Genomic DNA, 13,552 nt, shown 5'->3' with positions numbered 1-13,552 from the left:
CCGGTGTACAAAATTCGTGCATGGAGGGGGGGTCTCCTCAGCTCAGCCTGCACCCTCTCCAATCTGGGACCTCTCAGGAGATGTCCTACAGGCCTGGTCCCACCTAACTCCCCCCCGCTGGCCTTATTGCCCCTTACTGCCCCCTCTGCCGGCCTGGTCACCCCCAACTGCCCCCCCCCATGGGCTTGGTCACCCCACGCAGCCTGCTATTCGGTCGTTTGGTCACCCCTCACTAACCCCCCTGCCAGCCTGTTTGCCCCATGCAGCATGCTGCTCAGTCATTGGGTTGCCCCTCACTAAACCCCCTGCCAGCCTGGTCATCCCATGCAGCCTTCTCCTCAGTGGTTTGGTCAACCCTCACTGCCCCCCCCCCCCCGGCAGCCTGGTCACCCCCAACTGCACCTCTGTGGGCCTGGTCACCCCACGCAGCCTGCTGCTCAGTCGTTTGGTCTCCCCTCACTAACCCCCCTGCCGGCCTGGTCGCCCCACGCAGTCTGTTCGGTTGTCCGTTTGGTTGCGATGATCACTTAGGCTTTTATTATTATAGATTGAGATAATCTGTGAGCAAACACTCCATCTACTAGTCATTTACATAAATCTATTGCTAGTAGATAGAAGCTGTTTAAAAATTTTTTCTTGAGTTGAAATACTTGTAAAATTTATCCTGTATCTAGTTTTAATATTCCCATGACAATTCTTTTTAAACATTTCTACTTAGTGTGCAGTCAGAGAACTTACTTTGAAAGGAATTATAATCAATATAGTAATTAACTAGCAATAGTACCATGGGAAGAAGCCAGAGAGGTTCTTATTTAAACAATTAATTCATCCTGAAACTGTCATGCATTTGTTCTCTTAACAAATGAACATTTGAACACCTGGTAAATATCAGGTGCTCTGATAGACACATAGATAGTAAGATATAAGGAGAAATTAGAAACAGATGTAGTTTTTAAATATTTTATAATTTACTGGAGGATTATCTTATCACACAGATGAAGATAAATTATGATGGGAAATCAAAAAGAGGAAATACTTAGTGGAGCAAGATGCATTTGTACTAACCCATATAATAAAAGTGAACAGCAAAGTGTTGATAATAGTACCCACTTCAAGGGGTCATTTGTGATGACTAAATAAACTTTTATAACAGGGAAGAAATATGTAAACAATAGAAGTCTATAAAATATTCAATATTAAACTTTGAATATGGAAAAATGGAGTTAAAGAGGATCTTTAGTAGAAAATATAGCAAGAACAGAGATTCCATAGTTTTGTTTTTGTTATACTAGTATAAGAAGTGAAAGACCATTGCCGAAAAGGAACTACAGTAAAGTGAGAAAAAAAGACTTGGACATTTTCTTCCCTAAGTATAGAAAATGGAGAATTTTGGATGGCTGGGAGTAAGAGTGCAAAGGGGCTCTTCATTCTTTTATTAGCCAAGAACAATATATTCCAACACACAAAATCCATTCTTAATTTTAATGTGAAGTATTATTAAAACAATGGTGACCAGTTTATAACCTTTTTTTCAGATAAGATTGGGATATAGAGTAGTGATCTATTAAAAATCTTTATTTTTTACCCCCAATCCTCACCAAGGGATATGTTTTTATTGATTTTTGAGAGAGGGATTGAGAAAGAGAAAAACATTGATTTGAGAGAGAAACATTGATCAGTTGCCTCCAGTCAGCAGCCTGACTGGGGATCAAACCTGCAACTTAGGTATGTGCTCTGACTGGGAATTGAACCCACAACGTTTTGGTGTATAGGATGGGATGACGCTCTAACCAGCTGAGCCAATCAGCCAGGGCTCCATGAAAAATCTTGTTTAAATCATTCAAATACCAATTTTCTAAGTAACAATAGTCTTTATGAGTGGAATGTAAAAATAAAAAAATGAAAATTAAAGAAAAATAATGGCAATAAAAATGATATGTAATGCCACAATAGAAAAAAAATTAATTCCACAGTTACACAAATAACAAGTATTAAGCAAGTTGAAGTAAATGACTCCATATTTAGAAAAAAATTATTAAAATCAATATTAATATTAAATAATTTGTCTTTATACCCATATCCTTGGAACTTAAAATTTACATTTAATGCTGGTTTTATTGATTCTTAGCCAGTCTATTTTAAACCAAATAAGAAAGTTGCTAAATAGTATTCGTATGTTTATGCATTTTCTATTTTTCTTAAGTATAAAATACAATGTAATTTTTAAAGTAAAAATATACTTACTCAAATGAGGATTAACAGGAGCTACAAAAAAGAAAAAAATAATGTTAGCATGGCTTGAGTAGACTTTTCAATAAAAGTCTTTTTTTTTCTCAATAAAAGTCTAATCAGTGTCTCATAGTTCTTTACCAAAGCTTAATGATCTTCCCCACTGTGAACATGGAGAATTACATTTGCAATCCATTTTGTTCAAGGGGATTGAATAGACCCTACTTTGGAGCTCAGCAATAACAGCCTGAAAGTACCCAAAGATCAATGTTTAATAGCATGTGGAATTTGTCATCTTCCAAAATATGGAGTTTCTGACCTTTTATATCTTAAGCAGTTCTAAGCAAAATGCAGAAATCAAAACTGAAGGTGACAGTAGGACAATATATAATCCAGATGTTTTAATAATGAAAGCAATTATCCAACAGAGAGTACACCTTAGTTTTTTTGGCTGCTATTTACTTCTGGTGAAAATAAAATGGTATATATGAAAGTAAAGCAATCTTCATATCACATTATGTATGCGTCCTAAAACAAATTGCCACTTCAGTGCTGCTTTGTTTAATTACATTCACACACAGGTGCACGCACACACACAAGTAGTTTTCAAATGTTAAGCAACACATTTGCATTTTTGTGCACCAAAAGAAATATTTATCTTAAAAAAACTGTGTTTGCAAAAAAGTAACAATTGATTTTTTTAAAGTATGTATTTTTATTGCTTTTTTAGACAGAGAAAGGGAGAAGGAGAGGGAGAGAGAAACATCAATTGACTGCCTCCTGCACACCCTCCTGGATGGAGCCCAGAGGCTAAGCATGTGCCCTGACAGGTAATTGAACCAGCAATCTTTTGATGCACTCAACCAACTGAGCCACACCTACCAAGGCTCCAATTGCTTTCTAGTTGAAGAGTTATTAAACGCTTTACATTTTACTAAAACAGTAACAAAAATATATCTAATCTAAAAGACAAATGGTATCTGTATATATTGAGTAATCATTTATCACTTGGAAAGAAAGTTCCATTCTGTATGAAGGAAAGCATTATTGTAGTCTCTCAAGATTACAATGGGCAGTTATTCTAACCTGCAAAAGTTTATGTACTCTACTGTTAATTCCTAGTGTTAGATATTAACCACTTATGTTAAACTTGGGACTTTACTAGTGAAGTATAAAAGTCAATAAATGTATACACATGCACAAAATATGTTCATATGTAATTGTTACATTAGTACATTGAGATCAATTTTAATAAAGTGAGTTCATTTCCAGAAGACAGACCATTCCAATTACTTTAGTTGTTTTCATTATTCCATATTCCCCATTTAAAATGATGAAATAAGTAACATGGTGAAGGGACTGTACATTCACTAATTCCATTGAAGTGGAGAAAAAAATAATTGTTTTTCTTGCAACATATCAATGTATTTTAATTGAAAGTTAATTTGTAAAAATAAAAATTATTTCATAATTAAAATGATATAATATTGTCTATCTTTCAAAGGAGTAAACATCTCTGAATTATAATTTAATTCTAAGAAATAATTCACAACTACAGGTAACATCTGACCAGACTGACTATTTTATTTTTATTTTTTAATTACAGTTTACTTTCAATATTATGTTATATTAGTTTCAGTTGTACAGCATAGTGGTTATACAATCATATACTTTAAAAAGTGTTCTTCCCAATATTTCCAGTACCCACCTGGCACCATACATAGTTATTGCAATATTATTGACTATATTCTCTATGCTGAACTTTCCATCCTGTGACTATTTTGTAACTATCGATTTTTACTTCTTAATCCCTTCACTCTGTCCTCCAACCTCCTCCCCCCTCTGGAAACCACCAATCCACTCTGTGTCTGAGTGACCAAACTGAATTTTAATTGTCTTCTCATATGACATTTTTAGTCACAAAACTCACTAAAAATAACACAAGTACCCTTGTGAAAATTTGCCATTCTAAATTCTAAATAATGAAATGAGTTTATTTTCTTATTTCAATGGAACTTGATGTCTAATTTCATATAAATACAAGTATACAGTTAAAGTATATTTTATTCCAACCTATATTAAATTAGTAATTTTAATGAAATGTTTACAATTTTAATAGGTATACTTGAGAATGTAAAGATAATTAAAGAAAATTAAAACTAAGCATAATATTTATTTTCCAGTTTTAATTTTATTTTTGTTAATTCTCACCTGAGTATATTTTTCCACTGATTTTTAAAGAGAGTGGAAGGGAGGGCGAGAGACACACAGAGAGAAATATTGATGTGAGAGACACATGTATTGGTTGCCTCCCTGCACCCATCTGACAGGGGCCGGGGATTGAGTCTGCAATCAAGGTACGTGTCCTTTACCGGAATTGAACCTAGGACCCTTCATTCTGCAGGCTGATGCTCTATCCAATGAGCCAAATGGGGGCTCCAGATTTTTTATTTTAGTTTGTTATCTCATATCCTATATAATAAAAGCCTAATATTAATATGCTAAGTGTCCAATCATTCATTCGACCATTCGGTCAGTTGCTATGAGGGGCACTGATCATCAGAGGGCAGATGCTCTGACCAGTAGGTTAGCTTGCTGCTGGGGTCTGGCAGATCAGGACTGGGTGAAATGGGCCAGACATGCCCTGGAACCCTCCTGTAGTCCCTCCCCGGCCCCAATCGTGCACCAGTGAGGTCCCTCAGCCTGGCCTGTGCCCTCTTGCAATCCAGGACCCCTTGGGGGATGTCAGAGAGCTGATTTTGGCCCGATCCCTGCAGGCCAGGCCGAGGAACCTTACAGGTGCAGGGATCTGTTCACTGGGCTTCTAATTTTTCAATAAGACCCACTGAATTCAGGAAGAATATTTTTCTGTATCACTTTAAGATAGTCACAATAATTTCTAAACTTAGTAAGGAAGTGTAGATACTCTGTCACTGAGTGATGAGCCCTGGTTCTATTGAGTTTATAGTTTCATAATTGTTTAACTTTATAAGACACCAAAACTTTCTGAATCTAATACCTTCAACTTTTAAAGAAATAAATATTAATGCATAGTTTCTAATACCCCTTCATATTAAACAGTCCAGAGTTTTATAACTTGGTGGTAAGGAAAATAAACATTAGATAAGAGGAGATATTGTATTATGTACCCACCACCCAAAGTCAAATCATCTTCTGTCACCATATACTTGGCAACTTTACACTTTACTACTCCCCACCCCCTTGGGGTGGTGGGCACACAATGCAATATACAGATCATGTGTCATTTAAATGCAAACTTAAAACCTATATGATCTCCTTAACCAATATCACCCTAATAAATTTAATTAAAACTAAAATAAAAGGCAAGAGGAGATAATAATTCATATTTTAAAAACATATAAAACTAAAACGTTAGAAAAATATATTGGGATGCTATCTAGTTGTCTGTCCAATGAAATAATGGTAGTGATTAAAGAATATCAGTTGTATTCTGCATAATATATAAATATCACTAACATTAAAGGTATATTTTCAAAGGACACATTTTAAAAAGATGCAGTGATTCTAATGATTTTACTTTCTTTGATCTTTAATGAATATTCCACTCTACATTATACAAGGTAACACAAAAGTAGGTTTACAATTGTATGTGAAACACTGTTTATTCTTATATTATTATTTATTAATTATTGTATTATTTTCCATACAAGTTACTGTAAATCTACTTTTGCCCTATTCTATATATCTTAATCTTTTCATGAAAATTGAACATCATACCCAATATACTCTGACTAATGAGAAAAGAGTGAAGAAAAAGAGTGGTTTAATATGAAAAAAAGTTTTAATGAATTATGAATTTCACTTTACTTTTTATTTATGATAGTATTCACTCTTTCTTACATAGGAAAATATACTTAATGTAAAAAAGAATGGAGACTTTCAACTGCAAAAATATACATTGTATTATCTTTTTACGTCAAACTCAGATGACAAAAAAAATAATAATATTTAACTGGATTAATGAAATAAATATGAAATATATTGACACTGATTCCCTCAAGCCTGAACATACTTTGACAGTTCTGGAGCTAGCCATTGCTATTGTTTATACTTTTTAGATAAAGTTTTTGATCAATTATTTTACAGTTTTATACTAGTTTTAATTTTTTCTCAAGTAGGACATGTAAATAGTGAAGAAATATAAAATGCATGTAGTTTGTAAAGACACATTGTCACATACAGACACACATGAACATTTAGATATTTTTAACATTAGCAATATAAAGAAAATAATGACCCAAAGAGTCTACTAAGGTGCTCTTCAGCAATAGGTGAATGGATAAACTATAATACCTCTGTACATAGGACATTATTCGACAAGAAAATGAAATAATTATCAAGCCACAAACAACATGGAAAAACTTAAATGTGTATTGCTCAGTGAAATAAGCCAGTTTGAAAAGGCTGCATGCTGTATGATTCCAAAATTTTGGAAAAAGCACAAATAATAAAGAATGAGATCAATGGTTCTGAGGGTTGGAAGAAGAAGGGAGGGGCAAATAAGATGGAGCAGAGTGACTTTTTAGGAGAGTGAAACTGTTCTGTGTGGTTTTGTAATGGTGGATAAATAACATCACACACTTCTCAAAATCTATAGAACTGTAAACACAAATCATAAATCCTAATGTAAACTATTTACTCTAATAATAAAATGTCAATATCAGTTAGCCAATTGTAACAGTTGTTCACTTAATGTTAGCTGTTAATAATTGAAAAAACTGTCGGAGGAGAGGGCATATATAAGAGCTGTCTAGACTTCCTTCTCCATTTTATGTAACCTTAAAGTTATTCTAAAAAAAAAAAAACGTCTGTTAGTTTTTAAAAAAAAAAAACTTTTTGATCACATTTGCTAACCTTTTAATGATATAAATTTTTAAGCCATCAAGAACTTGAAAAAACTAAAATGCAGAAATATTTCATCATAACTATGGGGTAGAAAAAAAGGAACATTGCTGACATCATTGAGTAGATTTAATGTTAACTAAAACATTATTCTATATCTCTACATTTATAATCAAATATTACCACCTATGATTAAATAGTGTGGGATTTTTTTGGTCACTTAGCTGATGATCTAGTAAATCAATATGCTAAATTTTAGTTTATATCTAAATTTGGTAGATAGTTGCAAGTTACATATTACAGATAGATTCATATAAAAATAAATACTTTTAAATAAAAGGTTACTTACCACTATACTTGATGACCCGAATTGTTGAATCTCCTTCGCCAAATTTGGTGAGAGGTGTTAGTCGGACTTCATAAGCCTCTGGTTTAATTAGCTCAGTCAAATTATATGTAATTAATTCTCCCTTTTGAATATTTCCATTTATTTTAATCTCTTGTTCCCACCAACGCTGTTGTCCAGCCTGAAATCAAAATAATTATGCAATAATGTTCCCAGTATTTTCTTCAGAGGTACTTAATTGTGTTGTAACCAAATAGAGGCAGGCATTCAGAAATTTTATTAAACAAGAAAGTACTAATATTATAAATGTGTTTTATTAAAGTTAAATTTCTATAATAAGCATCAAATTTTGCAGATGTTTGCAGATAATCACCAAATTATCACAGAATAACCTGGCATATAAACAGATGTAAAGTCATCTAATTTAAGCGTCAGAGAGATATGAAACAAAAGTCTATTGAAGTCTCATCTGGAGAGTTGGAGATATATAAGTTTACTTATTACTAACATATTTATAGTCAACTGGTCTTTGGCAAAGACAATGAAATGGAGCAAAGATAGTCTTTTTCAGCAATTTTTCTAGAACACTGGGCAACCACATGCAAAATATTGAATCTAGACACAGACATTGCAATCTTCACAGCATGTAACTCAAAATGAATCACAGACCTACAAGGAAAACACGAAACTACAAAATTTCTAGAAGATAACATAGAAAATTAAGACATTGGGCTTGGCAATAACTTAGATACAACACCAAAAACACAATCCATGAAAGAAATAACTGATAAACTGGACTTCTTTAATATAAAAGTTTCTCATCTACCAAAGACAATATCACGAGAATAAAAAACAAGCTACAGGCTGGGAGAAAATATTTGCAAAAGATAAGCTGACAAAGAACTGTGATAAAAAATATATGGAGATCTCTTAAAATTCAACAATAAGAAAACAAACAAAAAACATTTAAAGAATGGGCCACCGATTTTAATTAAAAAAAGATGCTTCCCATGATATATCATAAGAGAAATGCAAATTAAACAAAATTGAGTTACCACTACACACCTATTAAAAGATTCAATATCCAGAATACTTATAACACCAAATGCTGGCAAATATGCAGACAACTAGGAACTCTTATTCACTGCTGGTGGGAATGTCAAACAGTACAGCCACTTTGGAGGATAGTTTGGTAGTTTGTTTTTTTACAAAACTAAATATTCTCTTTTCATATGACCCAGCATCTGTGCTCCTTGGTATTTCCCCAAAGGAGGTGAAAACACATTCACATAAAAATCTGCACTTGGACATTTATAGCAGCTTTATTTATAATTGCCAAAACTTGGAAGCAATCAAGATGTCCTTTAGCAAGTAAGTGCAAACATAAATAGTGCTACAAACAGACAGTGGGGTATTATTTAGATCTATCATGAAATGAGCTGTCAAGCTATGAAAAGACATGGAGGAAATGTAAATGCATATTAATAAGTAAAATAAACCAATCTGAAAAGGCTACATACTCTATGACAGGGGTCCTCAAACTACGGCCCGCGCCGAAGACATTTATCCGGCTAGCCGGGTGTTTTTGCTGCTGCTGCCTGTCCTGCTTAGCAGCTGACTTAGCAGTGTGCATAGGAATTTCTTCATAGGTTTTTTTTTAAACTATAGTCCGGCCCTCCAATGGTCTGAGGGACAGTGAACTGGCCGCCTGTTTAAAAAGTTTGAGGACCCCTGCTCTATGATTCCAGCTATATGACATTCTGGAAAAGGCACAAATATGGAGACAGTGCTTCCTAGGGGTTAGGGGAGAGGGAAGGGAGAATAAGCTGAGCACAGAGGATTTTTTGGACAACAAAATTACTCTGCATGATGATATAATGGGGGATACATGTAATTATAAATTTGCCCAAACCTATAGAATATAAAACACCAAGAGTGAACCCTAATGTAAACTATGGACTTTGGCTAATAATGATGGGTCAATGTAGGTTCATCAATTATAACAAATATACCACTCTAGTAGAGGATGCTGATATTAGGGAAGACTATGCATGCTTTGGGGTAGGGAGTATATTGGAAATCATTGTACATTCTGCTCAATTATTGCTATGAACCTAAAACTACTCTAAAAATGTAAGTCTAAAAAATTTTGTTGTGCCACTTTTATAAATTTCTGTTCTTTGTATACATTTTCAGTGTTCTTTTTTTTTATGTAGCTATTATAAGTATAGTTGCGTTATAATATGTATCTGATTTTTGTACATCTGATGTCTATAGCGTCAGCATAAACTGATAGCTAAGCTTCACATTAGCATTGGCTCCCCTTGTCTCCCAAGTCCTACAGGGCCCAGTTGATTTTACACATGACTTGGGTTTGTATCACACTTGAGAAACCCTGAGCTTACGAAAGCTTAGTATTTTGTAATTGATAGTAACCAAACCTGCTCCTGCATTATCTAAAACGGAGACATTATATTTATTACACCAGACATTAAACAGACCTTCCTTGTGTTCCAGAGGGAGACACTATGCAAATGTTTGCTATGCAAATGAACTTGAAAAGAGAGGCTGGAATAAAAAGACAGTGTCTCTGCACAATGATATGCAAAAAAATAAAAAATAAAATAAAATAAATCAAGAGATCCACAGAAAACTGTCGTCTAAAAATACAGTCTTGATGAATATGCAGAGTGGTATAGGTATGGGGAGCAATTTGGCAATAAAAACAATATTATAATAAGAACAGATAAACTCTTGTACACAAGGAGACAGGAATATTCATGGCATAGAAAACATAAAATAATCTAAATATCAGTAAGAGGTAGAATAATTAGATTGTTTACTCTTCATAAAATGTAACACAAAATGCAGCATTAAAAGTGAACCCAAGATACACACACCATCATGAGTAAATTTTACAAAAGTAATAGATAAACTTAATTTTAAAGCAGGAATACTATTAAATTTAAGTTTAAAGCATGCATTTTGAAAAGGAATGTCTGAATGTATTATATATATGAGTGTGTGTATGTATGTATAAAGAAATACAGAAAATAGTAAATGCTAAGTACAAGATACTGGTCACATGGGTTAGGAGAGCATCAGGATGAGAAAATAGAATTGTGAGGGGTAAAGAGAGGACTTAACTCTATCTGGTGTTGGACCGTGGGGAGAGTGCAAATGGTGGCTGATCATAATGCCTGTAATATTTCTCTTTATTTTTCAGAAAATTGTAGAATAAGAGATAGGCAATAGTGGATTTTCTTAAACTCTGTCTTCCCTGAATTCTAAAACAGTGCTCTCTTGCATTACTTCCTACATCTCCATCTGTGGCTGCACCTCATTCTCTTACAGAGGTGCTTTTCCTTTTCCTGAGTTTGAAATATGGATGGTATTTGAAATTTTATATGTGATGTTTTAGATACTCTGTATTAGTGGTTCTTATATTTAGTTATGCATGAGAGTCATGGGGCAAATTCCAACACCAATGCTTAAACACCAGCATTTCTGCTTCAAAGAGGTCTAGAAATATAACTTTTTCAATTTGTTTAAAAGTATAATTTAAAAAATAATCTTCTTCTTTACAAGACTATTGGATGCTGATGATCCAGGGCTACATTTGATGAGGCACAGTTCAGTCTTGCTACAACACCTCATTAATACTAACGGCTTCTTCTAATACATCAACATTGATTACTCCTTCACTTGTATATTCAGGTCAGATAGTTAAAAACAAGAAAACCCCACTCCATATATAAGTCCTCTCTATGTGCCAGCACTATATTAACTGTATTACACTTATTATTACATATAATTTACCATGACTCCTAGCAGGTAGAAACTAATACTAGCCCTATTTTATAAATGAGGAAACTGTTGCAGAGGGAGGTTAATGTGAGTCTCCTAATGCTGTATAGATTGGGAGTAGCATCTGAAAAATTTGTTTACAACCAAAATTACTCTTTCTGGCATCACTTTCTCCTTGCTTCCTTAAAATTTATCTCTCCCTTATTTATTTTTTACCAGAGCCAATTTAGTTATAATGCTGTTATAGTATTTTTTTGCATATAGATTATAAGGCAGAAAGAATTTCTTATTAATGTTTATACCTACAGTGTCTGCTCATTAATGTGGTAAAGTTGTGATAAGATTAAATTCCAGGATAGTGTATATTTAACTGGCCCCCAAGGAGTGCAGCATGAAATCCAACTCAGTTAATAGTAACTGCATCCAATCACTGAATTTAAATACTGGTAAAATGGACATAAAACCTAATTGCACAGAAAGTACTTTACTCATGCATAGCTGATGCTGGATACTACAGAGTTTCTATCAGTTTTGGGGGCTAAATATTCTACAAAATAATATAATGTAAATGACAATTTCACTGTTTTTAGATTTTCAAATTGTATGCATTAAATAAAGGCAAAATACTGTTATTTCAAAAGCTAGATCAAAAACATATATAGAATAATTTGACTTTTTATTATTACCTACAGGCACACTGGTTTAATCAAGGTGTTCTTTTCTGAATATGTGTAGTACATCCCAAGGAGAGACTGTGGGTATAAGGAGATGCATTACAGAAGTAATTTTAGTTGGCAGACACATTGATGTCATTATACTTATTACAAACTTTGGAGTGCATACCTTTATATGTGTATTAAAAAAGCAATAACTTTCATTTCATCTTTAATTTAAAACTTTAATGAAAGTATATACTTCAGCAGTTGAGGAATGAGCAATTAAATACTTCATATTATATCTCAGTGAGCTGTGTAAATGTAAAAATGCAAAAACTGAATGCAATGTTTGCACACAGAAAAATGAAATATTAGTCCACTGTTTGAAGGTAATATGGCTAAACCCTCAGAGAACATAGGACTGGAAACATAATGGAATGACAGTCCCAGATCAGACCCATTAGAATGTTGATTTGAAAGTAATGTGTTGAACATTTTTTTTTATCATTTATATTTTAAAAATTTTCCAATTAACTTTTTATTTTTCTAGGAGATATATTCCTTTCATATGATTTAGGGGGTAACTTCAAAATCTAAAAATACACTACAAGGAGGCATTTTTATGAAAAGCTGCTGTTTGCTGTTTTTACCACTGAGGATACTTAAAAGGCAATTCTTGCAAAGGTTTCAGAAGGACAAATCATATTTTTATTTTTTTAATTTTAAAAGGAACAAAATTATCTCATTAAAGCAGAAGGCTGCGATAGATTCTAAAATGTGAAAGGGGAAAAAAATGCCATCTATTCCTTCCCTTCTGGGTTGCAAACCATTTTCAGAACTGCAAGTGAGAACCTAAAGGAGGAGATGAGGGAGTACACCAATGAATAGCAGACTTATACACATGTGTGTTCCATTTGCTGTGCAGTGACCCTATAAGAGAGCTATTGATATGCTCAGAGGAAACTTCCATCCGTGCTTACCAGCCACACTGCTAGGAAAAATAAAAGCTGATCTTAAAAACTCAGGTACTACATGACCTAATATATACTGTTATGATTATCCTTGAGTAAAAACTAGCTAAGATAACATTTTAATGGGTTATAATGTAATTGCCTTATAACCTCAGATAAAAGTGACATGAGTTTTAAGATGCACTGTTATTTTAATAACACATTAGGGGATAAAGAGATAATAAATAACATGACATTAAATGTACCATATTTCTATTTCCCACTAACTAGTAAGAGCATGCACTTATCCATTTAATTACATACCCTTTCTTCTGTTATTGCTACAAATTTGAGTCTCATTTACTTCACATTCAGTATACATTTTTCTGAACTAGAGTCACTTTTTCAACCTCTGGAAATATTTTGTTTTTCATACTTTGCTTATGATAGTAATGCCTTTAGAAGTGACATCATAGTTTTTAGATATACAGATAGTTAATATTTTTGTTTCCCATTCCTCTTTGGAGGCTTATATTTTTATGTCTAAGGTAAAGCTAAATAGCTTTTCTTGAAAGCTAGCTTGAAGCTTTTGACAGATTGATTTATGACTAATCCTTCAGTAGATTATATCAATATCTCTTAACATTAAAAATGTTGTGCTATTTCTTGAGGAATGTGGG

At 33.4% G+C, this 13,552-nt stretch overlaps 1 protein-coding gene across 2 annotated transcripts in view; it reads right to left on the bottom strand.

Moving 5' to 3' along the window:
* Nucleotides 1-13,552, bottom strand: part of MDGA2 (MAM domain containing glycosylphosphatidylinositol anchor 2) — a 981,798-nt gene that overhangs the window by 60,496 nt on the left and 907,750 nt on the right. For both annotated transcript variants that reach the window (XM_079779348.1, XM_079779347.1), the window contains exons 11-12: nt 7,463-7,640; nt 2,245-2,265 (exon numbers count right to left, since the gene is read on the bottom strand). In XM_079779348.1, coding sequence (XP_079635474.1) covers nt 2,245-2,265; nt 7,463-7,640 — 199 coding nt within the window. The remainder of the gene's footprint in view (nt 1-2,244; nt 2,266-7,462; nt 7,641-13,552) is intronic.

Source organism: Cnephaeus nilssonii (genome assembly GCF_951640355.1).
Source record: "Cnephaeus nilssonii genome assembly, chromosome: 1".
In the NCBI taxonomy this organism is placed as follows: domain Eukaryota; kingdom Metazoa; phylum Chordata; class Mammalia; order Chiroptera; family Vespertilionidae; genus Cnephaeus; species Cnephaeus nilssonii.
Note: the sequence above shows the minus strand (reverse complement) of the source record. Positions and strands in the feature narration are given on the sequence as shown.